Below are 25,249 nucleotides of genomic sequence, written 5' to 3' on the forward strand. Positions count from 1 at the left end.
GTATCCCTACTTTCTCAGAACAATAGTTACCCTAACCCTTACAATTTTAACCGAATGTCTTCTCACAAGATTTTTCTTGGGCTTTCAAATGCATCTCACGGCCAGCAGCAACTTCAGTTAACTCAGTTATGATGACATGACCTAGTATGGATCTTATATGGTACAACTCCTCGATAACTAAGCCAACAACTTAATTTGCTGGTAAAGGTAGTGACATGTGGTTGAAAGCCATGAATGAAGCTACTAAGTAGACCTTGACTCTATTTAGTTAAAATACAAGTCTAAAAGCTTTGTTGCTTCTTGTAAAAATAAGGCTCAGTGCGCCCAACTAACTGAAATACCCATTTTCTCATGTACTCCAAATGGCTTTTGGCCAAATGGTTTTGGTTTCATGTGAAAGAGGTGATAATATTTTGGTTTTTGGTGCTCAAAGCACCCACCAAAAGTTCAATAGAAAGGTCTTTCTCCATAAACATTCACAGTGTATTGACACCTAACAGCACCCTTGACCATCCATGAGCACCCTTGACCATCCATGAGGAACAACAACATTGTTCCTCGGATACTGATCATGGCAAAATAGTTTGAGTAACTTTCGCTGGTGAAGTTGTTTAATGTAATATGTTAATGTTTTATGCATCTCTGATGAGATTTGCTTCCATTTTATTAGGGTAGTTCAAACTATTCCAGCTCAAAACTTTAGCAAATCAATCTAAAACTCAATCTCCATGGCTAAACACGGGTGGAATTTATAGGGAAGAGTGTTTTCTTTATTAGAACCAACTCTTTAAGGCGTGGTCAAATTGAGCTTCATTTGCATTTTTTTATGGTACACAGGACCCAACGAAATTAAGCGTTAGTCCTCCAGTGGGTACGTTTCTCTACTTTCTAGGACTGTCTCTGCCTCAACCCCATTGGTTCCTACCAAAGACATAATTATGTGAAAACGGGTCACAAAAAACAAATTGTTTTTATTTTATTTACAACAAATCAAAGTTTAGATACAATAATAATTAACTTAAAACACTGGAGTCTAATTGGAAGTTTGGTCGAGAGACAGTGGTGTTTTAAAGATCATTAATTTGAAAGGTTTGATGCGTTTAACTTGTAATGACGGAGAGTTAAACAGCATATTCGATGGTCACATAATAATCTTATGTCTTCGTTAATCAAATATTCTGCCCTGTCTCAGTCGGGAGTGCATGATCCTGCCATGACCCAGGATATATTTACACACGAGACACGGAGCCTGACATGCTTCTAAATAAAGCTTGTGCGTGGTCTGATGTCAGAGCCGGAAGTTTACATTTGCTCTGTGGGGGAGATGTTTCAGCCTTGCATTGGGTCTGTGCTCTCAGGGGGTTTTATCCCTGTGAAAACACACTGAACCTCCATTTCCCCTGTCGGGCTGGAGTTACACTGAGGCAGAGACAGGGCCCAGCCATGGACTGAGTCCTCAGATTAGTGGCAGTGAATAGAGGCCGGATGCAGGACGAGGTCTTTAGTTGTGCTAGTGGAAAGGCCATTGAAATCCCTTCTTGTGGAAACTTGCACTGTAGTCATAATAGCAGTGTAATGGCTTTTTCTAAACACGTGTTGATGAGGATTATCCTCCTCTTTCCCTTTTCTCCAATGTACGACAAAAATGCCATAACCTGAAAAACATTCAACTGCAGTGTTTCAGATGGCCAGATATTCATGATTGATCACCTTAACCTTATAGTCCATACAAAATAGTTTTCCCATAGGCAGTGACAGGTAATGACAGGTAATGATTTGAAATGTGTGTCGGAACAAGCTGCAAGGACACCAAATGAACATTTTGTTACATTCTTTTCTGAACACAGTAAAACATTACATAATCACACACACAGCTTATGAATGTGTAACTAAGTTGTAACACCAGCAAAATAACTAAAACATTTAAGGTTAAAAAAAAAAAAAAAACCCGCATTACTCAGCTCAGTGTAAATAAGGGTTTAAAGGCATCATCAGTGGATGTTTGGCTTTGAATAGGAAATGGTAGCATATACTTTTTCACACCCGCCTCCTCTCTGTGTCTTTTTATTCCTTCAGTGTATTGTTTATCCTGTCATTCCTCATCTTAACCCATTTTATACTCACACAGGCTCAACTTGCTCGTGGCTAACAGGCTGTAGCTTGCAAGGTCTATGCCAGGGGGAAGAAATGACGATGGAGATGGCTTATATTGTAGAGCAAAGTGTTCCTGCCTTCTCTGCTTATGGGGGCAGGAGAACCTTGGTCTCTGTCCAGATGGGTCGACAACTCATAGTTGCATCGTATTTCCCGTCCCATAGGCCACCTGTGAGAGGGGCTTTGCTGCCATGGAGGATTCTCATCAGAAGGTGATCGATGAGCTGCAGAAGAAGAACCACAGAGAGCTGGAGAACCTGCATGCGGAGAAGGAGCGACTGCTTGAAGAGGAGACGGCAGCCACCATCGCCGGTAAATCAAATCACCTCACAGAAGAAGCACAGAGATGCTGTCATTTACCCCTAATTTCATACAAAATGTATTTTCTTATTTGCTTGTACTACTACTACTACAGTAAACTATTAAACTTGTACGTACTTATTAAAGCATTCTTTTCTGTTACTTTAGCAATCGAAGCAATGAAAAACGCCCACCGGTCAGAGCTGGAGAAGGAGCTGGACAAGGCTCGCAAGGCAAACAGCAACACAGAAAACGCAGACATCGAGGAGATCCGCAGGCAGCATGAGTAAGTTGTTCGTAGTTTATATGCCGTATGGTTTGGTGTTGATCAAGGACCTTGAGTGTCTTAGTCTGTTTATTTAATGACATGAAGAGTAGTGTAGGATTACAATGAGAAAAGCATGACGACACAAGTACTATCCTTAATCAGCAGTAGGACTCAAAATGCAAACATATTTAGTTCAATCAGATGCCGCTTGGTTAAAGTGACTTCTCTAAGCGTCAAGTTGAATATATCAGTCAATTCAGAAGTATCCCGGTCATAGTTTGACAGTTACGTTATTAACCAAGTTAGTTACGAGTTGGATTATGACAAGCATCCCATGTTACATGAAGGCAACATAAGCCTACACTTTACTGTGTAATCAGTCATTCTGCTCATTTGTTTAGCTTTCTTTTGGCAAATGAAAAAGGCCCTATTCTGCTCTTTGGGGTTTTCCCTTCCCACTAGTGTGTTATATAGGTTTTGGTGCATGTAAATGGTCTGCAAAGGCTAAAATCCCCAACACTTTACCAACATTTTAAAACAAAATGAAGTTGAACTAATTATTTTTTTTGAAACTCAAATGATTTATTTATGCTGTTAATAATTCTGTATGTCAGTCTGTACTCCCAACAGCAATTGAGCTTTTTAGACTCTTTTGACTGATCTGACTGCTTCATTAAAGAATGTTCCATCTGATCTGAGTACTGATACAGGATCAGATTGTGCAGCTGTCGCTCATGACTTGCTGGGACATGTGTTAAGAAACTCTGCGTTCAGGCACACCTGCCGGTCTTCAGCGTGCTGCAACACTGAACTTGGTGACACGTGTGAGAGCGTTGATGCTGACAGTAAATCAATCAGACTTTTATTAAACTGAGCGAGTTCTCTAAGTCTGTTATTTTATGATCCCAAAGCTGTGGCACCACTTTGAAATAGCCCCCAGGAAGCGAGCAGCTACTCTGTCAGACTGTGACGTCATTCAGGCCCAAATAATACTTTTTATTGGAAAAGAGATGCAGCGTATACTATTTTTAGCTAAATAGCTCTCCAGTAGAAACACTTTTTACGCTTATTTAAATCATTAAATCATTGTCACTTCGCCACTGAGAACGTTCATAGGAATGCTGTATCCAGTTCTCTTTATTTTATCATTTATTTGGCAACTTTAGTTACTAGTTACTTTGCACATTCATGTTGTTAATGAAAACATTTAATCAACTAAGGAATCATTATTTTATAAAAGTGAAGATCATAACAAACAATACATTACAACATCAACACAAACAGTCGACTTGGCCATACACCAACAAACAAAAAAGCAAACGCACAATAACCTCATTCTCTTCAGGTCAGAATAAACAAATGAGTTAAGGATATGTAAAAAAGGGTTAGGGTCTTATTCTGGAATATCCGGGAAGGTCATCCTCTTTGCATGGGCAAAGAAAGGCCCCCAGACATTTTGATCAACTAAGGAATTATGACATTATAGTATAAGAAGTTATTAAAAGTTAGTACCAGTTGCCAAAGTAAAATTATGCAATATTGGGTCAATGGTTAGAATCCAGTGATACAATATTCTGTAATGGCCATTCTGCGTAATAAGTCCTGTACTAAACCTGAACCTGGAGCTGTATTTGCATTATTTCCCCCTGAACCCAAGCTGGTGGTATTGGATGTTCTCTCAGGGTGCTCCTGTGTTGTGTTTCAGGGAGGAGCTGTGTTCCTTCCAGCGGGAGATAGAGGTGTTGTCAGAGCAGTATTCCCAGAAGTGCCTGGAGAACGCTCACCTGGCCCAGGCTCTGGAGGCCGAGAGGCAGGCCCTGCGGCAGTGTCAGAGGGAGAACCAGGAGCTCAACGCACACAACCAGGTACACACACACACACACACACACACACACACACACACACACACACACACACACACACACACACACACACACTCTCACACATTCACTGTTTTGAGTGCAAAAGAAAGCACAACAGCTCTCCTTTCAAATGTTCTAAGCTTCTTCTTCGTGCCCGTTTTTAGGAGCTGAACAACCGCCTCGCAGCAGAGATCACTAAGATGCGCTCCATGACGTCTGAGGATGGAGTAGGAGACTCAAACATCACAATACAGGGGAAAGAGCTCTACGAGTTAGAAGTAAGGCGAATATCACAACATATAACAATACATCTGTGCCAGGGATGTTTGTAATAGTGCTCCTTAGGCAGGATATTGCAAAGTCTTGTAGCCTACTTTACATTTTCTCTTACTTTCGTGACCAATGTCGTGATACATTTTACAGGCCATCTTCACAAAATGACACAAAGATACAAATATAAATGATGCAAATGTATATATAGAACAATTCAACTCCAAATCTGCCCCTCCCCATCCCACTCCTCTTGCTGCTCAACACAAATGATAGGTTTTGTTTGTTGTAATCGTATAAGTCTATTCACACACCTTTTTACATAACATTTTGCCTTTGTAAGAAATAAGGTGATAGGGATTTGTTTGGCTCCAGTTAAGCCAAGGTAAAGCTTTTCTGAGGGTTTCATTAGACTAAGATAAAGAGAAGAATCATTGCAGAGTAATACCATTTTGTGAGACACAGTATCTGAACCTCAATGATATCAGATTCTATATCAGTCATTGTCTGTTTATCTTTTTCTGTTCATCTTTGTTTCCAGGTGATGCTGAGGGTGAAGGAGTCTGAGGTCCAGTACTTGAAGCAGGAAATCAACTCCCTGAAAGACGAGCTCCAATCTGCCCAAAGAGTACGCTGTTTTATCTGTTATCATTCCTTTTTACCGGGGACTTCCATGAATTCCTCGCTGACAGGCAACTTGATTAGCCTTTCTCTGAAATGCCGAACATTGTGTTTTTCAGGACAAGAAATATGCAACAGATAAGTACAAGGACATCTACACGGAGCTGAGCATCGTGAAGGCCAAAGCCGAGCGGGACCTGGGCCGGCTCAGAGACCAGCTGCAGCTCGCCCACCAGGCGCTGGGGGAGGCGTCGCTGGAAGAGGTGGAGCGGGGGGGATACGGTACGGACAAAAGGAAAGAACAATTTAAGGCTCTGTGTCTCTGTGACACCTGCTTGAACAAGTGGTCAAAGTCAGATTTATCAAACTCTCTAAATGAAATAATAAGGAGGTGCATGTTTGGGAGATTTGACGAGCATATTTAAGGCTGCCTGTTCAAATCCATTTGTGGGTTTGATGTGGCATCAAAGTGAAATCTAAATATATCACCACAGAGCTTCAGGTCCAAATCAAGCAGCGTTAGTTGTTCTGTTAAGGGACCATTAACTAATATACAATCTCAGAAGCAGTATACTGGGACAGAAATAAAGAAAGTTTCTTGAAAAAAAAAATGTTTTAAAAACAATGAGCCAACTAGGGGAGATGTGAGGCTGTCGAGAAAATAAGGCAGTAGGGATGTTAAAGGTGGGGTAGGTAAGTTTGAGAAACCGGCTCGAGATACACTTTTTGTTATATTCCATGGAATGCTCTTAACATCCCGATAGCAATGAATATCTTAAGTGCTTTGACAAAAAATCCATAAAAATATATCATCTGTGGAAGCCGTAGTACTGTAAAAAGCACGACCAATCATTTTAGCCGGCCCGGCTAAAATGATTGGATGGCCTACCTGCCTGTCAGCCTTCCATCTGTGCACAAACTTATCTCGTGCCCTCATTGGTCATGTGCGCGTTCGTGTGTGTTGGAGGAGGGGCTCTATAAGGAAGTGGCACATTTTCTCCGGTTGTGTATTTTCAAATTCTAGCGATCTCGAGCTGGTTTCTCAAACTTACCTACCCCACCTTTAAGGATAGTTTCCTTCATAATTACCCTGAGGCCAAAAATACCAATAAAAAATGTATTTTTTTAATGAACAGAGTATTTTCATCTTTATTTTAGTTTTTTATTTTAGTATCTTCATTTTGGGCTTAATTTTATTTTTATTTTTTGGATAGTAATAATTGAAGTCACAGTTATTTCCCCCTTGTTGTGAAGGGAAGGCTTTCTGAAGACATCTGGTATGGCATTCATTAATTTAGCTAGAGATAGGTGGTACATTTACAAGATGGCTAAAATCACTTAAACATGCTAAATAAGAATGAATGTGAGGGTTCTTTCATGAGAACAATTGTGTGTCAACCCTTTATCCACTGGTTCTCTTTATTTCAACTCTGATACTATTTCCCCAGTAGATATCATGAAGTCCAAAAGCAACCCTGACATCCTGAAGATGGCGGCTGCTGCAGCCAAACGCTCAGAGCGCACACTGAGGTCAAAGGTGGGTTTCCTGCAAACTAGCAAATCAGTCCTTCAGCCCTCTGTGGTGTTAATGCTGGATATTCATGGGTCTGCATCACCCATTGTCATATTGCTCAAGCAGCAATACATTCAAAACTGACAGAAAAAGTCCTGTTTTGACATTTTAAAGTCTCCCACCAATCACAGGCTGAGATTTTAAATCACCTACTGCCATCTACTGGTCACCTGCAAAGTTGCTGTTATTTCTTTTTTTGTGACTCCATCAAAAGTGCAGCTACAAAGTGAACCCCTTGGTAGTCTAACACACACTTGCTGGTGTGTTTTCCCCCTTCTGTCCTCAGTCTGTGAATCGAGACATGCCCTGGGACAGTTAGGGCTGCAGAGGACGTGTAGGCTCCTCCCCCTTCTCCTTTAGGTAAACCAGACGCACAAACAGGCGGTGAAAACACTTCCTCTGTCCTCCGCCTCTAAAGCACTTCTTCTTCTTCACACTATTGAACAAAAATCAGATAGACATGTGATGGTGAAGAACGAATGATAATGGATGAGATTACTAATCTGTCTGTCGTTTCACATTAGTGGTGATATGTTTTGTGAATGAGTTGCTTACTATGGAGCCCCAAAACCAACAAAGACCAGCAAAAAGTGATTAGCAAATAGGTCAAATGCTACGTAGCTTTAGTCTGATTTTATATTCTAAATAAGGAAACATTAAACAACACGATAAAGTCAAAGACATGCACACAGACACCATTCTTCCTCAAAGTGGCCTCAATCTAACTTCCTTCAGTGTGTCTTGCTCGTTGACAGAATAAAACTGGCAAAGTCACTTAAGTACATTTACTCAAGGAATGTACTTAAGTAAAACATATAGGTACTTTTACTTTACTTGAATATATACCCTTTATACTTTTACTCCACTACCTTTTGTTTTACAGATGTAGTTACTAACTACTTTAAGGATGTAGATTATTTATACACTAATACATCATCATATATTATTGTAGGTAAAGCTACACCAGTAGTATAACAGGAAGTCCAACGAAACCCCACATTTAACAAGTGCAGCATTGAAGTGATGAACACATTAATGCATCACAATTATTATTTTGATGCCAATACATTTGCACTTTTAATTAAGTACAAGTTTGAATGCAGTACTTCTTCCATCTTTGCATAAATGTATCCAAAATATTTTAGAAGGTAATGCCGCAGCTACATTACATATCATTTAATTTAGCTGATGCTTTTATCCTAAGTGGCTTACAATAAGTGCAATAAAGCATAAAGATACAAACTAGGAACAATGAAAACAGTACATTTATATTTGCTTCTGGTGCTAGTGCATTAGTTCAAATGTGCCAAACTAATTTAACAATCTTTTTAATTAGTATTTAATGGCCAAGGTACAGGCGAAGCTCGCTAATAGCTGATAGGAGCTCATGTTATGAGAATATACAAATAACGTCTGTGAACTTTTGATTGTTAGCTTGGTAGCTAGACTAAATGAGCTTTGGTTACAAGAGTGTTGGGGGTTCCATAGCACACTGGGTGGAGAAGAGTTTACAAACAACTAATGTGGTGATTGGGCTCGTATGATTCCGTTATACAGATGTAATCACTGGGTGACAACAGATTCACACTGACAAAGGGAAACACTGCCTGCTCAAGAACAGCATGTCTGTACGTAGGAAGTCATGTTCTTTATTAACGTGTGCTTTCTCTCTCTCCCCCCCCCCCCAGAGTCTGAGGGAAGGGCTGACAGCCGAGCAGAGACTCCACCTGTTTGAAAACAAAGACGCGAAGGAGTTCTGACAGTGACGCATCACGTCTTCTTACCTTGCTGCATGTTTAGAAGTCCACTATAGTTTAGCTCTGTAATTACTTATTTAGTTACACTACACACTGGTCACACAACACAGATCATATATTATTATTAAAAACATGGTATGAAGTTTGAATTTCATGTCTAGATTTTGCATTCCATGCACTTCAGTTAACTGTGACATTTTTTTGTATCGTTTATTTTTTTGCTGCCATGTCTTACTGTAAATACAGTTTTTAATTGTCATGCATACACTAAAACTATGAGTGTGTAAGCTACTGTTTTAACTCCCTAGACTATTGCTTGCCAAAGGCATAAATGTGATGTTTAAAGGCTAAACACAACTGCATAAGGTGTAGTGCATATTAAAAGCATAGGAATGAGTCTGGCGTCAATCAATCTGAGACACCCGTTGAAATGCGACAGCTTAATGCATTCGGACGGGATTCACTGACTCTAATTTAAATATATATATATATGAACATTTATATAGATTTTTTTCTTTCTCCAACTGCAATCATCGGTCCAGCTGTATGGGAGTTGTTTGTAGTCGTGTTCAGTGGCAGTCCCTTTTGTATTTATTTGAACGGTTGGGATTTTTCTTTCACATGCCCATTCCTTTGTACTCTATTATTGTAAATATAAAGCAAATATACACCATCTGACTACAGGTTTATTAGCAATAAATATTTTTGCACCCTTTTTGTTGTGTTCTGAATTTTTTGTATTACTTTTTCAACACTGAACAAATATAACACAATTTAAGATATGATAATCCAGTTTTCCATTCAATTGCTGACCATACAGAAATGTGATGATAACAAAACAAAATGAGTTGGACAGCACTCAGATTTAATGATTTATCGTTTTAACCTTAGACCTCTGGCTTTTTAAATATCAATAGTAAACTGATCTTCGGGGCAGACAAGCTTTCAAAAAACATCAGGGGTCATAAACTGTGCTGAAAATTGAGGTCAATGGAAGCCCTCTTTCTGGTCCACAGGAGATACTTTTGGTCCCATAAACATTTAAGTGGGGCACCCGATAGAAAAACAATGGGGTATATTCTTCAACTTTAAGAACGCCATCTGAACTCATAGAGCTGGTAAACAGTCAGTTTTCTATGTCCTTCAGGTGTTTAATTCCTGTACTTATGAGACCTTTTCTCATTGTTGTACCAACTTTAAAATGTTAGGGTTAGGTTACTTTTCAATCAATCAATCAATCAATGTTTATTTATATAGCCCTATATCACAAATGTTACATTAGTCTCAGTGGACTTCACAGTTTGTACAGAATATCAGTATGACAATACGACACCCTCTGTCCTTAGACCCTCACAACGTACAAGGAGAAACTTCCAGAGAAACCCCACAGTTTAAAGGGGAACATGGGACAAACCTCAGGGAGAGCAACAGAGAAGGGATCCCTCTCCCAGGACGTGCAATAGATGCCGTGTGTAAATCGAAGAGATAATACATTTCACAGTATAGGTAGACCAAATGTTTGGAAATGCATGTGTCTATAATAAGAAGATGAATCCACGAGGATGTCCATAATCCTGTGGGAGCCATCAGGGAAGTAGTATGATGAGAGTCAGGCAGGACCGCAGTGACAGGTTCAGCCACGACTCGAAGTCCAGGAATTGTTTTGACTGATGCCTCCCAGTAATGTTCTTGGGTCACTGTGGGTGTTACATATTGCATTGAAACCTTACATATCAAACTTTTATCTACAGCAGACAAAAGCTGGTGAAATTTGACTTGACACCACTTGTCTTTGTCCCTGTAAAATAGATTCTGGAGTTTTACTGTAACTCTCTGTAGCCTATGGCACATGCATATCTGTTTGTGCAAATTTACAGTAAATCACCCAGAATTATTAAAAAGTATTTGATGTATTTCTCCTCTTATACAGAAGAAGAGCTCCCAAAGCCAAACAGTTTGGTTTCAATGATTTTTTGAGGCTCACCAATTTGAGGCAAACTGAGTGAGATGAGGAATGCAGCTCAGTTGAAATCATCTACTCTTTCAGAATGCAGAATATGTAAAACATGTGAAAACAGTTCACACTATAACAACTAACTTACTGATCTGTTTTGATTTTTTTCTGAATTTTAAATGAATAATATCTGAAGAACAATATTAAGTAATTTACCAGGGCAGCAATTGGTACCACAATGGAACACATATGTGTTTACAAATAAACATCTGTAATTCCCAAACATATATAAAATAAAATAAAATCATTATACATATAGTATGATTATATAATAGTTATAATGTTTTGTATTTATTTGACTGGCACAAGGGGCTTACACATTCTCTATTTCTACTTCCTTCATTCCTTCCTTCCTTCTACCTCATTTTATTCTTTCCTCCTTCCGTTCACCTACACCTCCTTCCTTCCTTCCTTCCTTCCTTCCTTCCTTCCTTCCTTCCTTCCTTCCTTCCTTCCTTCCTTCCTTCCTTCCTTCCTTCCTTCCTTCCTTCCTTCCTTCCTTCCTTGCTTCCTTCATATCACCTTCCTTTATTCCTCCTTTTTTTTTATTCCTCACTTAGGATTTAAAAATGTGAAATTCCACTCAGGTCTTTATATCTTAATCTATTTATGTCATAGATCACAACCAGTTTCCCATATCTTATATTCTTTTAAAAGTAGGATCTTAGTTAAGTTTTTAATATTATATAAGAAAATGACAGCAGTTTTATTTGAGAATAAAACATGTACAGTTTCTACGGGGTCTACCATTTAGCTCCCATAATTCCTTTCAGTTTCACAACTGACTGACAACTGCTGCTCGGTTTGTCAAGCCAGAGTGAGACAGCACACAGGTGAAAGCAATGCCCAGTAATTATGTCAAACCAAGAAAAGGGACAAGTGAGTAGCCTATAAATTATTATCCCGGGTTGGTCGGCTTGGTTTAGTTTTACTGAAGCTTTGACACTGTACATGCAACAGCTGAAAACATATCATGACTGAATTTAACAATAGTCTTACCTTGTACTAATAACTAAAATAGTTGTGCGTTTATTAATCTCCATCTGGTGTATTTGTATTTCTTCTACCTTTTATTTCAAATAAAAAAGATAACCAATGAAACGCATCACTTATAGTTTTATTATGAAGGGGTCATCCGGAAGTTTGAGATTATAGTCTAAACAATTTGACACTGCTGGTATCAGAGTAGTGTGTTCCTGGAAAGTGTGTGTAGCTTTATTTAATTTGGATCTTTGTATCTTCGTAGCCTTATGAGGATGTGTTAGAGTACATGGGTTTTTGAAAGAGATGCCGGGTGGGAATAATTCTTAACTGGACGTTTTTCCCTCCCGTCCGGGTAAGTTCCGATCCCAGCACAGCGCATTACTACCTCCGCTCTGTCTTTGTTTCAGGCAGCCGGCCGGGCCTTGCCCTGATGTGTACCGTGCTCGTTAATGGAGAGGACGTGTAGCCAAACCCTACGAATAGTGATCTGCATTTTAATAAAACCTGGCTTACCTTTGGTTTTTTAAATGTATCAGAAAGCAAAACATACTTTTTCAATCAACTAAGATACAATTGTCCGTTCGGCATTAATCTTATACAGCAGAGGACATCATTTAAAACACTATTTTACATTTTGTTACATCAGTTTGGCCGTTACATTACAAGAAAGTTACTTCGAGGCGTAGTGTGAAATGACGAACTATGTGGACCACTAAACTATAAAAGTTGTCATTCTTTCGTAATAAAGAGCTTTATTGGAATAAAGACCTCACCGAAATAAAAAGGTATCGCTATCGATCAGTTGAAAATATAAAGTAAAATTCTGTGGCGTATGACTTCGTTTCTTTAATGGAAATAGCTTTAAGCTGTACAATATTTCATGTAGTTCTGCTTACGGCAACGCAGCCGGAGCTAAACCGGGCCTAGCTAGCTAACGCTAGCTGTTGCTAGGCTAAGCTAACTATGTAGCAACCCTGACCTGTCAACGTTGGTGGTTAAAAAAAAAAAAAAAGTCAGCAGTTGGTCTAACAAAGACAATATCCACATAACCTATTAACTTTTATATTATGAACATTCAAAACATTTTATGTCAAATTTGGAAATGAGCCAACAACACCGACGTTATTAAAATTCGAATTTTCAAGCTAATGTAAACGTTATGAATGTAAACGTTAGCTGTAATAGACTTTTTTTTTTATTGAATGACACAACAACAAAGGGAAACCCTTTTTTTTAATCAAAAGTTGTTAAACTATGACCTCAAGTTCCTGAAAAATATCAAATAATCTCATTTTGGTTAAAAAAAAACAGTTATACTTAAATGTTATGCTTCCTCCTAAATCATTCTTATAAGCTGCACCACTTTATTTTCTCCTCTCCATCTATTGCAGTTGTTATGGAGCAGCCACCTGGGAGCATAGATGACCTACAGCCTCAAGACCTCTCCTGGCACCCCAACTCGGCCACTAGCAACCCTGGATTACCCTTCTCAGAGACCGGCTCCTCGGACACGACTCTCCAATCAGGGGATCAACTCCAACCAGACAATGCCTTCTCCCACACTACAGTCACCCTCTCCTATGTGAGCAGGTCCCATATGTTCTCCTCTCACAACTCCCTGCCTCTGCATTCAGCGCTCTATGATGTACAGCCTATTAGCAAGTTGTCCTTCCACCCTCCTGACACGGATGAAGGGCTTGGGGAGACTGGCTATGCACTCAACCAGCATTATTTGGAGCAGGTGGATGGGCCTGTGGACCTCGCCACTCAGACAGAACTTTTTCAGTCATTGTCTCAGGCACATGTGGGACCAGAGAACAATGGGGGAGTGATTTCAAGCAACTGGGACAAAGATAAGCATGGAAAAGGTGAAAAGGAACACAGCCATTCTGTGGAAATTAGTCGGGGTTCTCACAACGGAAATGGGGATAGCTGTTTGAGTTCAGGAGTTTGTGCTGAGTCACCGGAGACACTCACCCCTGCCACAGTGGAGGATGAGGAGAGGAGTGACTCTGAGGTGCTCTTTCTTATGTCTAAGAAACAGGACCCAGCTGTGAGATCTAAACTGTGTTCACTAAGCAGGGAGTACAGCAGTCATCTGGAGGACCCAGTCTCCCCGGCTGCTACCTCACTGGACAATGTGGATGATATGTTCACCCTGCCTCAGGCCTCCAGCTCACCCAGCGGCGATAACTCTTACCCAGACACCAGTGAAGAGGCTGCGTGGGATGTATTGAAGACAGAGGGGGCCATTCAGGAAGGCTTTGGCATCAGCAATAGTACCACAAAGTTAGATTCAAGGGCTGAAAATAGGCAGCCTGTGCACAAACGAAAGGCAGTGCTGGAGCCTTTGATTGACTTGACAGATGACTTTTGTGTGTCAGATGTTTCGGAAAATAAGACTATTCCTCACATGAACGGTAATGCAAAGGCATCACAGAGAACTTTAACAAAAAAGAAACTGCCAGTGCGGCCGGGCAGAGGGACGCGGTTAGAGGCTATAGTAATGGACATTAACTCCAGCAGGTATAAAGTGTCAGGACGCATACGCACCAATAAGAAAGCAAAGGCTTCCCAATCGACAGCTAGTGATTCTGAGGAAACCAATCCTCAGAAAATTGACATCTTGTCAGTAGGGAAAAAGAAAAGCAGAGCAAAAGCGCCTGTCTCGGTGAAAACAATGAAACAAAAAGCAATGAAAAGAGGTAAAACTAATAACATGAAAACTGACAATTGCAATGAATCTACCTCTGATTCTGAAATCAATAATTCTACTAATTCTAACGGCTGCACACCTCCAAAACGCTCTCGGTTAGCTGTACAAAATAATTTGAAGAAGGAGCCAGAGGATGTTTCACACACGGAACATTCACCACAGACTAGCCATATGAATGCAAAGAGGAAACCCTCATCACAATCCAGTCCTCTGCACAGAAACCTACCAGAGCCAGAGAATGTCTCTCACTCTGACCCCTCAGTGGAAAGATGTTCCCCTGCACTGTCATCCAAATCTCCAAAGAAAAGCCAAGGCAAAGCCAAAGGCAAGGCTACAGGTAGCAAAACATCTGCCAAGCCTAAGGGGGCCCGCACTCCCAGGAGGAGGCAAAAGAAACAGACATGGATTCAGTCGACTTCCATTTTCTCCCCCAGAGAGCCAGAGATCAAGTTGAAGTATGTCAACTACAAGGAGGAGAAAAGGCACTTTAGGGTGGACAATTTCTCTCCGTTCGTCCGTGTGGAGAGTAAGTCATTGCCATCACTGTACACCGTGATCAACTACCCCGAGGAGGTGGGGACACAACTCAAGAAGGGCCCCCAGCAGCAGGGCTCCCAGCAGCAGGCCCAGAACTGTGGCTTTGTCTCTGCTGTGATACCGAGCACTTCCTGTCTGCAGCTGGGCCGGGCCTCCCTGCAGAGCCAGCACCAGCGCGCTCTGGTCTGCTGCCTGTGCGGGGGGGCGGCCAACGCCATGGACCTGGGGGACCTCCACGGGCCCTATTATCCAGAAAAGTACCGGCCCAACACCAAAGCAACAGCCAGAGTGTCGGACCTCAAACAGGAAGCAGACAGTGATTCAGACTCCTCATCCTGTGACATCAGAGGCAGGGGGGGGAAGAGGGCCGTTCCATCCAAACCACGGCCCCTCAGGCCAGGAGCCAAGTTAAAGCAGAAGGGCCTCCTGGAGAGCCAGCTGTGGGCAGCGGACGGCCCCGGCAGCCCTGCAGCTAAGCGGGCCCGGGCAGACCCTGGCTCTGCTGCTGATGTGGAGGACTGGTACAGCCCCCCTGTGCTCCCTATGAAGCTCTGTGAGTACTGGCTCCACGAAGACTGCGGCATCTGGGCCGCAGGCGTGTTCCTGGTGAAGGGCAGAGTGTACGGGCTGGAGGAGGCTGTGAAGGTGGCGCAGGAGATGGTAAACTGCACTTAATCTGAATAAATGATTCCACTTTTCCACAGGGAGAGGTGGTTGGTATAGAGCTGTAACTGAACAGATGATTAGGCATTAGGGATGTCCCGATCACCTTTTTTTGCTCCCGATCCGATTCCGATCATTTGATTTTGACAATCTGCCGATACCGATTTTTCCCGATCCGATCTTTATGCAATGCATTAAGAGAAAAAAAAGGAGAAAAGCATTCAAGTTGTCCCTTAAACCCCACGTTCTCCACCACAGATAGCGGCTGGTCATCCAACGCGATGAATTCAGCTATCTTGGCTGTTATTTCTTTGGCCTTTTCACTGTTCTGGGGCAGTTTCTCTTTTAAAAGTCTCTGAAAGTGTTGGTTGTTTCAGTGCCGTTACCTGAATGGCCGCTGTGTACTCGTTGTGTTGTTGTTGGTGTTTGTTTCTCAGGTGGCGTATTAGATTGGTCGTGTTGAACGTAGCTCTGTTCTTTCCACCAAACGTTGCATCTGGCTTTCAATTTTATAATACTTCCAAACTCCTGACATTTTCTCTGTCCCGAGTCACCAGCTGAACGTAGCCTCTCGTTAGCTTACTGCTACTATTAGACACTGCGCCCTGCCCACTCTGTTGCCAGATTTGAGAGAAATAAGCAACCAGGTCTATGAAAACAAGCCCAAAAGAAGCAACACATACATGATGTTGTGTAATTTTAAACCAAAACTAAGGCCTCAGGATGACTTTAAGACGTGAACATGGTCATTTTTGTTTTGTAACATTAAATAAAATAAGAAAAATATTTTATTAAAAAAAAAAAAGATTCCGATCCCCGATTTTTTTCTCCCGATTCCGATCTTTTGAAAATCACGTGATCGGCTCCGATCCCCGATCACGTGATCGGATCGGGACATCTCTATTAGGCATGATGATGTTAACAGTCTGCCTGCTTACTTACTGGTTTTTCCCTTCTCTAGGATACTAATAGGTATTGAATGTGTTATCAAATAAAAGCTTGATAACTGAGGCCAATGTCAGTTAGGAAAAGATTGGAAATGATTCATGCATGCAAGCAAAACATGTTTACAAGATGTCACATTTTGCATTGCTTGAAGGTCTAGTTTATTGTGCATTTCAACAAGAACTGCTCTTTTAAAGATAATTATAGGACATAATTGTCAATCTCATACCTCACAGCTGATGTAGTTATAATGCTGCTAACGATTTAAATAACTTGATTAAAAACGTCTGTGTGTCTACGGCTTTCTATGGTGATAATGAACCTTTCATGCAAGATGCAGCCCAAAGTGCTTCACAGAGCAAGATACATACAAAAATAACAATGGTGAATGCAGCCTTGAGATTTTACCGTCAGATTGAAGTAATACACAGGGATGCAAACTTGTCACCTTTCGGCGAAATTCGCCGTTTTGAATCCAAAATAGGTCGTTTGTGTGATTCATGTAGATCTGCAATAAAAATATTTTTGGGGTATGGGGGGGGGTCTGGGACCCGGAGTAATCTGCGGCCGCGAGCTGTTATGTGCCATCATGACACGCATGGTGTTCTTTTTTTATATATTATAATGAAGCGCGAGCTGTGTGCTCGAGTCTTCCTGCCTGTCGGCTCTGCTCATGGATGTATAATAAGGCTCTGCTGCTCCGGGATGAGGGTCTAACTTCAGCAGCTACATTACCTACGGGTGCGTTCGTTAATATTAACTGTGCGGTCCGGAGTCACTGTGGCACAGACTGGACCGCTGGTGAACAGCTGTTAGAACGGGCCGTTCAGGTGTTCAGATCAGAGCTCCCTGTCGGAGCGGCAGAGCGTGATGTGAACTGAAAAGTGTTCCTGTCGCAATATAATCGTTGAGCTAGCTAACTAGCATACATTGTCACTATCTGTTAACGTTAGCTTTAGCCTTCGTTTTCTAATAGTTTTTTTTCATAGGCTATAAACGGAGGTGGTATAAGTATAGATCTTGTAGAAGCACTCAGATCTTGTACTTGAGTAAAAGTAGAAGTACTCAGGTCTTGTTCATAAAAGTAGAAGTACTCAGATCTTGTACTTGAGTACAAGTAGAAGTACTCAGGTCTTGTACTTGAGTAAAAGTAGAAGTACTCAGGTCTTGTACTAGAGTAAAAGTAGAAGTACTCAGGTCTTGTACTTGAGTAAAAGTAGAAGTACTCAGGTCTTGTTCATAAAAGTAGAAGTACTCAGATCTTGTACTTGAGTAAAAGTAGAAGTACTCAGGTCTTGTACTTGAGTAAAAGTAGAAGTACTCAGGTCTTGTACTTGAGTAAAAGTAGAAGTAGAAGTCCTGCATTCAAAATGTTCCTCAAGTAAAAGTAGAAAAGTATTCTCATCAAAATATAGTTAAAGTAGCGACAGTAAAAGTAGTCATTGTGCAGATTAGTCCATTTCAGAATAATATATATGATATGTTTTATAATGATTGATCATGAAAGTGTTCTCAAAGCTGGTAAAGGTGCAGCTAGTTTGAATGACTTTGTATACTGCAGGGTAGCTTGTGGATTTACTCCAGGTGAAACTAAAGTCTGATTTAACACTTGATTATATTTCACATCATTCATCCAGATCTGTAAAGTAACTAAAGGTATTAAATACATGTAGTGGAGTAGAAGTACACCATTTACCTCTGAACTGTAGTGGTGTAGAATAACAAAGTAGCAACACATTGAAATACTTAAATAAAGTACAAGTATCTCAAAATTGTACCCAAGTATAGTACTTGAGTTTATGAACTTACTGAAGTTACTTTACACCAGTGGCTATAAAGATAGAAAGACTAAGCCTTGCACAGAGGCATGAAAATACATTTTCAAAATGCTCAACAGTCCTGCCAAAATTATAAACTGACTGCTACACAATTAAAAGAAATGCTTTTATACATTTCTATTAGATGTGACTCTTTGGCGTTTCTGTTATTATTAACTGCTTTAGTTGTTCTGACTGCTAAAATCCTGTTATTCCTCATTTTAAAGCCGATATTCCGTGGGGTCGGGGGGCTCGGATCCTTGTCACCTTTTTCATACCTGATGAGTTTGCATCCCTGAATACATGTATTTTTTTTTAAATGGGAGTAATGATGTTGTGTAAGATATATCAGAAAAATATTGTAACCAAGCATGTTGTTCGCAGACATGTAGAAGATGTCCTTGTTTGACCTTGTCTCTTGTGTATTGTAGATGTGTTCGGCGTGCAGTGAACCCGGTGCTACTCTGGGCTGCTTCTTCAAAGGCTGTCCCAACAAATACCACTACCGCTGTGCTCTGCAGTCAGGTGAGTGCTGCTCTGACCTCCAGCTACACTCATAACATGTTATCCCTATTATCTCTCATCTGCAAATAAGCTGACGTGTGCCTGTGGCAGTAGCCGACGTTTAGCTGTTTTGCTGGGCCATTTGACTTATTACTCTTACTGCAGAGGTCTCATTAGCCACATGGAAATCAATAATAACTGATCAAATCTGGAGGCTGTCATTTTGAAAGACTAGAACACTGACTCAGGGCACTCGACCGTAACTTAAAGGATTTCGGACGGGGTCTCCCCTCCCCTGTGAGGAGCGGCATCACTCTCACATGCTGCAGGATTTTGTTAACCGAAGAATCTGTAAAGACGGTTAATATTCAATCAATTCAATTTTTCCCTTAACCAAAAGTGGAATAAAAGACAATGAAATAAACAGAAATCATCAGCATTGGCAAAATTGTCATTTTCAGTTTCGGCTAAGAAATGTGCAATTGGTGCATCCCTAGTGTGGGGGAACCTTCTGTGTAGAGGAGTCACCGACTCAAAGGAGACATGGGAGAGCTGGAGCTTTGATGTCAAACACTGATGGGTTTATTTGGAGCTTCGGCCGGAGAATTCACAAAACAAGTCCAAGAGCCAGAGGTTCTGACTTCACGGTAGAGTTGCCACGTCAATTCTGAAGAACTCTACCCCAGACCCATGTATTTAGCTAGTTCAGAGAGAATAATCAACATTGTGCATAACAAGATAGAACCATAACACCTCTATCAGCTGACGCCAACAGGCAGGAACAGGGAGACAAAACACTGAGAGCACAGCAGCCAAGGTTACAGGTGCGTGTGCTCAGTCAGGACAGAACTGATAAACTGGGTCAAAGTTATGGGCCTTGGGAAATATTTCCCCAACACCTAGTCAAATGTTTCTACTGGTAGAGATTCTGCAATAACACACTAGCTATTCCTGTAATTCTCAATATATTTTGACCTTGCATATCCAGCTGCCTCACAAGGTCACCTGATTTGAGCAGAGGAGGACAGGGACATTGTAAGATCAGGACGAGGAAGAGTGGATGAAGTGTGGCCTCTTTAACTCCTGTAATGTTCTCGTTGGCAGATGGTGAACTCATTGAAGAAAACCTTTCCATGAAGTGTAAAAAGCACAAGGTGAGCAGAGATAACTACAATAACGTGTCTCAATGTGTATGCTACAGTATATGAGACCTACCTATCCACTATTTCAAAGATATGTTTGACTGTATCATTAGCCTGATATTTTCCTCCTCCAACCCCAGAACAAAAGATTAAAAGCCCCTCCAGGGAACCGAAGGGATGACAGGTGACAGCGGGAGCAGAAACATCACGAGGTAAGATGATGTAGAATATAATCCTTTATTGTCATTATACAGGTGCAATGGGATGAGCTTCATTCTGCTCTGCTTCATGTCTTCTGGAGTAACACGTTTAGGAAACATTACTCAAAGAGTCAAAGAGGATGGGAGACCTCAAAGAATCCAGCATTACATTTAACACGGTTTTTTTAAGTTCCCAAACTGTATGTAGTACAATACTGAAGTTATTTATTAAGCATAAATATATATACATATAATATAAAGAGAGCGTTTCAGAAATGTACCATTGGTTTCTATTCAGGGCATTCTATTACCAAAGTGATGAATCTTTTGATCTGAAACCTCATCCTACGTTTCTTGGAGAACTTCTATGTTGCCGTAAAATAATTGTCCCAAAATGAGCATTTGAACACTTTCCCTCTCTCACCAAATAGCATGAACCTTTACAGCATGTTAGGTTTCATGAAAGTGATGTAGTGACTTTACAAACAATACTTTTAACTCAATTGTACGGTGATGTCGTTGGTCGTTGGTTTATAGTCTAATGTTAGCTTATTACTTCTAGAGATTGCATTTACTGATTAAAAATCACAAAGAAGTGCTGATTATCAAACAAAACATGTGAGCATCATAAATGTTTGTTTGCCAGAGAGATTATTTTCTGCAATATAATCAAATCAACCAAATCCCATTGCATTTAGTCGATAAAGCCTTTGTGATGCTAACTTCCTGGTCGGCCTAATACAAGCATGTCACATCACTGTCACATCACTGTCACTGTCACATCACTGTCACTGTCACATCACTGTCACATCACTGTCACATCACTGTCACGTCACTGTCACATCACTGTCACATCACTGTCACTGTCACATCACTGTCACATCACTGTCACTGTCACATCACTGTCACATCACTGTCACTGTCACATCACTGTCACATCACTGTCACATCACTGTCACTGTCACATCACTGTCACATCACTGTCACATCACTGTCACATCACTGTCACTGTCACATCACTGTCACATCACTGTCACATCACTGTCACTGTCACATCACTGTCACATCACTGTCACTGTCACATCACTGTCACATCACTGTCACTGTCACATCACTGTCACATCACTGTCACATCACTGTCACATCACTGTCACATCACTGTCACATCACTGTCACTGTCACATCACTGTCACTGTCACATCACTGTCACATCACTGTCACTGTCACATCACTGTCACATCACTGTCACATCACTGTCACTGTCACATCACTGTCACTGTCACATCACTGTCACATCACTGTCACATCACTGTCACTGTCACATCACTGTCACATCACTGTCACTGTCACATCACTGTCACATCACTGTCACTGTCACATCACTGTCACATCACTGTCACATCACTGTCACATCACTGTCACTGTCACATCACTGTCACATCACTGTCACTGTCACATCACTGTCACATCACTGTCACATCACTGTCACATCACTGTCACTGTCACATCACTGTCACATCACTGTCACTGTCACATCACTGTCACATCACTGTCACTGTCACATCACTGTCACATCACTGTCACTGTCACATCACTGTCACATCACTGTCACATCACTGTCACATCACTGTCACATCACTGTCACTGTCACATCACTGTCACTGTCACATCACTGTCACATCACTGTCACTGTCACATCACTGTCACATCACTGTCACATCACTGTCACATCACTGTCACATCACTGTCACTGTCACATCACTGTCACATCACTGTCACTGTCACATCACTGTCACATCACTGTCACATCACTGTCACATCACTGTCACATCACTGTCACTGTCACATCACTGTCACATCACTGTACCACTCTTATCACCGCATTATTTTCATCAGAACAAGAAAAACATGCAAATTCTTGACTTTTGAAATATTTCTTTCTTTTTATTCATGCAGACATTCACACGCAACATCCTGCAGGGCCTCTCCTTCCTTTTCTGCTGGTAACCACGGCAACAGTGGACCAGGGTATCTTCTGACTGACAGCTAGCACCCGTAAACCTTAACTCCACCCTCTGACTGTTGACCCCCACACTGTGGCTGGAGACAGGAAACCCACCCTTGCATAGAATTTGTCATTTGTGTTCTCAAGCTTTAGCTATTTATATGGATTTGTTCTGTTCCTGGACTAAATATGGATACAATCAAAGATATTTAATTTTTTTTAAAGACTTTTTAAGTATCTGCTAATATTTGGTTATATTTATTCCTGGACTTTTCTCGTGGAAGAGGTATGATTGTGTGATTTTTAAGTTATTGGTAAGGGAGATGCTGCTCAATGGAGATGAGACACTCGCAGAACAAGGTACCTGATTGGACGCTCTCAAAACAACAGGGTTCCATATTATTTAACGGGAGAGCTTTTTGGATCATAGCACATGGTTTCGTTTCCAACAACACTTGCACTAAACGTTGGGCCCAGATGAAGTTACCCAGGAGACCGAACAGTTAGTGTTTGAATGTATTCTCATGGAGGGTTTATTTAGCAGAAAGCACTTTGGAGTGACAATGTCTGGTCTTCTGCTACGGCTGCAGTATTACCTTAGCCGCCCCCCCCCCCCACCCCTTACTGTGTCATATATCATTTGCTTCAGGCTCCCTGTGTGGCTCTTTGAGGTTTAAAGCTTCTTCCAGCCATCAGGATGAGACCTTGTGATTTTTATTTGGCTCAAAGCACTTTGGCCTCCCCCTTCAGACAGGGAGAATGTAAGTCTGCCCGTGTTGTGTTTATAGAAACGGCTAGTAAATCAGTTAATGGAACTTCCGTATGATTTGTTGAGAGTTTCGTACATGAAAGCAGGCCTAGATTTGTTGCTGGATTTCTTTCAGTTAAAGTCATCCGCTGTTTACTTTGGGTTTTTTGCACTCATGGGGAGGAATCAGTTTCATTTTCTGATTTTTGCAGCACAGCATTCAAATACTTTTTAATGTACCTCAACATTCTTCTGGGATAAAAAGACCACAACTTTATCTGTGTTAAGATGGTTCTGTGCATATTCCTAAGCTGACATGCTTGGTGTACATCATTCTTTATTTTAATCTGAATGCATGTGTTAGTGTAAAGATTCCTGATCCTCTTCTGCAATGTATTTCTTCACTTGGTCCTAAATGGTGAATTCCCACCAGAACCTGAAAAAGCCTTATCTGGACAGGAAGTAGTTTCTCCTATTCTCACTTGCTTGTGGTGCAATGACAAATCAGCGGATGTAAATCACCTCTCTATGGACACGTTGAGGACTAAAGGCAGCTTTCATGCACTTTTCCTCTGCAGACTTCATGTTAGTGATCCCAGAACACGGTAGAGCGGTTCCTAATGAACTCTGGGACATGTTGAACCCATGCACTGTGATGAGTATTATCAGGTGCTGCGAGCCTGCCTCTTCTTTTTAGAGAAACATCTACATGTGATCAGTGTTGGTGTTTGTCTATGTACTTCTGCATAGCGCCCATAGGGGGCAGCATTGTGCTGTCTAAGACCAGTGAGCTCCTTTTTAAAGCACGACACACACCAATCTCCTCATCCTGGAACAAGTCTGTTTTATTTGTGCCATCCTTGTGATTTGTGTATTTTATAGGGTTTTTTTGAATATTTTTTCAATTACATTAAATTGTTTGCATTGTACCAAATACAGATTTTGGAATATGTTTTACAAAATGTTTGGATTTCAAAATGATTTTGTGTGCGTGTTAATCTCAGGGCTGAATCTCAGATATTCTAATAATAATTTAATCTTTTCGGTTTTTCTGGACTCGTTGTGTTGACCCCACATTGACTGGAGCATTAATACATGTAGCAGGATGTGGTCATATGTCCTGGTACACACTACTCATCACATTCCAGCGCCTCCTCCATGTGTGTGTCTGCTGTGGTGATTTTAGGTTCAACATGGGACTAGGACTGCCAACTCGTGTCACTTTTTTTTCATGCTTTTTATTTTATTGGAATCTTTTGTACCATCTTGCTCACCTCTTGGAGCAGCAGAGGTCATGTAATTGTCCAAAATAAATATTTTGTTTAACGTTGTGGTTTTATAAGAGATTTTTGTCTTTGGATGACTGGTTTCAAAATGTTACATTTCATAAAACATTTGCTTATATGCATTTTTTTGATAATATAGTGCTCCAAATTAAACAATTAACAACATTTTTGAAAGCAAGTAAAAATTCATTGTATTAACCGTAAGAATGTATGAAACAGTTAATTATTAAATAATTTAATTGCATCTCAGAACTATAACTCATAAGTTATTTTATACAAAATTAAATATGTGTGTATCAGCAAGACATTATAACACTGTATATGTCCCAAAGGACTGTAGTTAGCTCTGGAGTGGAAGTGTGACCACCAATTAAAAATTAAATGTTTTATAATTAAAAATGTTGTTATTTATTTAATCATCAATTCACAGCTGAATAAATTAAGATGAATTAAATCCTTTTTTCACTTAATTCTTACATTAATACAGGCATACAAAAGAAAAGATACACAATTAATTCTAAAAGTCTCTGATGTCAACATGCCACTCAATTCATTTTATTCTAACTACTGGGATGAGACAAACTTGTATTAATCAACTGAGCCTGTATGTCTTGCTTTGTCCTTATTCATCGAATGTGAGTCCTGGGGAAATAACCAGAGACCAAAGATTTAACTCCAACAGCAATTCTCATTTTATTGACTAAATCTCATTTTACAGGAAGACAGTTGTATTGCAAAGACAGAACCGGATACGAGTCCTAGAGCTGTGGTCATCTACTGACTAAAACTCTACCAACACATTAAGCTTCGGAACAGGTCACTGTACAGAAAGACACAGGAGCTCCATTACAACACATGACGATATGATGAAGAGAGGAGGCAG

General features: G+C 40.7%; 2 protein-coding genes across 9 annotated transcripts in view; both read left to right on the forward strand.

The window, feature by feature from the left end:
• The window catches only part of mprip (myosin phosphatase Rho interacting protein), a 43,605-nt gene extending 34,085 nt beyond the window's left edge, over positions 1-9,520 (forward strand). For 2 of the 8 annotated variants that reach the window (XM_034130734.1, XM_034130739.1), the window contains 8 exons: positions 2,319-2,466; positions 2,623-2,740; positions 4,428-4,587; positions 4,749-4,862; positions 5,396-5,482; positions 5,595-5,757; positions 6,924-7,012; positions 8,737-9,520. In XM_034130734.1, the coding sequence (XP_033986625.1) occupies positions 2,319-2,466; positions 2,623-2,740; positions 4,428-4,587; positions 4,749-4,862; positions 5,396-5,482; positions 5,595-5,757; positions 6,924-7,012; positions 8,737-8,808 (951 nt within the window). In that variant the 3' untranslated portion in view covers positions 8,809-9,520. Of the gene's footprint in view, positions 1-2,318; positions 2,467-2,622; positions 2,741-4,427; positions 4,588-4,748; positions 4,863-5,395; positions 5,483-5,594; positions 5,771-6,923; positions 7,013-7,334; positions 7,409-8,736 lie in introns of all 8 variants that reach the window. The other 6 variants (XM_034130735.1, XM_034130740.1, XR_004555899.1 and 3 more) reach the window with 5 other exon arrangements.
• Positions 9,521-11,990: 2,470 nt separating this feature from the next.
• Positions 11,991-24,410, forward strand: si:dkey-94l16.4 (retinoic acid-induced protein 1). The gene is made up of 6 exons (XM_034130741.1): positions 11,991-12,155; positions 13,195-15,716; positions 18,913-19,006; positions 20,090-20,139; positions 20,268-20,339; positions 22,284-24,410. Exons 2-5 carry the CDS (start codon positions 13,200-13,202, stop codon positions 20,313-20,315), a joined length of 2,709 nt encoding a protein of 902 aa, XP_033986632.1. The 5' UTR covers positions 11,991-12,155; positions 13,195-13,199; the 3' UTR covers positions 20,316-20,339; positions 22,284-24,410.
• Positions 24,411-25,249: the final 839 nt, after the last annotated feature.

The sequence above is a fragment of the Trematomus bernacchii genome, unplaced genomic scaffold (genome assembly GCF_902827165.1).
Source record: "Trematomus bernacchii unplaced genomic scaffold, fTreBer1.1, whole genome shotgun sequence".
Taxonomy (NCBI): domain Eukaryota; kingdom Metazoa; phylum Chordata; class Actinopteri; order Perciformes; family Nototheniidae; genus Trematomus; species Trematomus bernacchii.

Excerpts from the sequence above, each read along its gene's own strand:
- si:dkey-94l16.4 (XM_034130741.1), top strand. The coding sequence starts at position 13,200 with ATGGAGCAGCCACCTGGGAGCATAGATGACCTACAGCCTCAAGACCTC. Across the intron at positions 15,717-18,912 it reads TGAAGGTGGCGCAGGAGATG|ATGTGTTCGGCGTGCAGTGA; the intron begins GTAAACTGCACT and ends TGTGTATTGTAG. Across the intron at positions 20,140-20,267 it reads TGAAGTGTAAAAAGCACAAG|AACAAAAGATTAAAAGCCCC; the intron begins GTGAGCAGAGAT and ends CTCCAACCCCAG.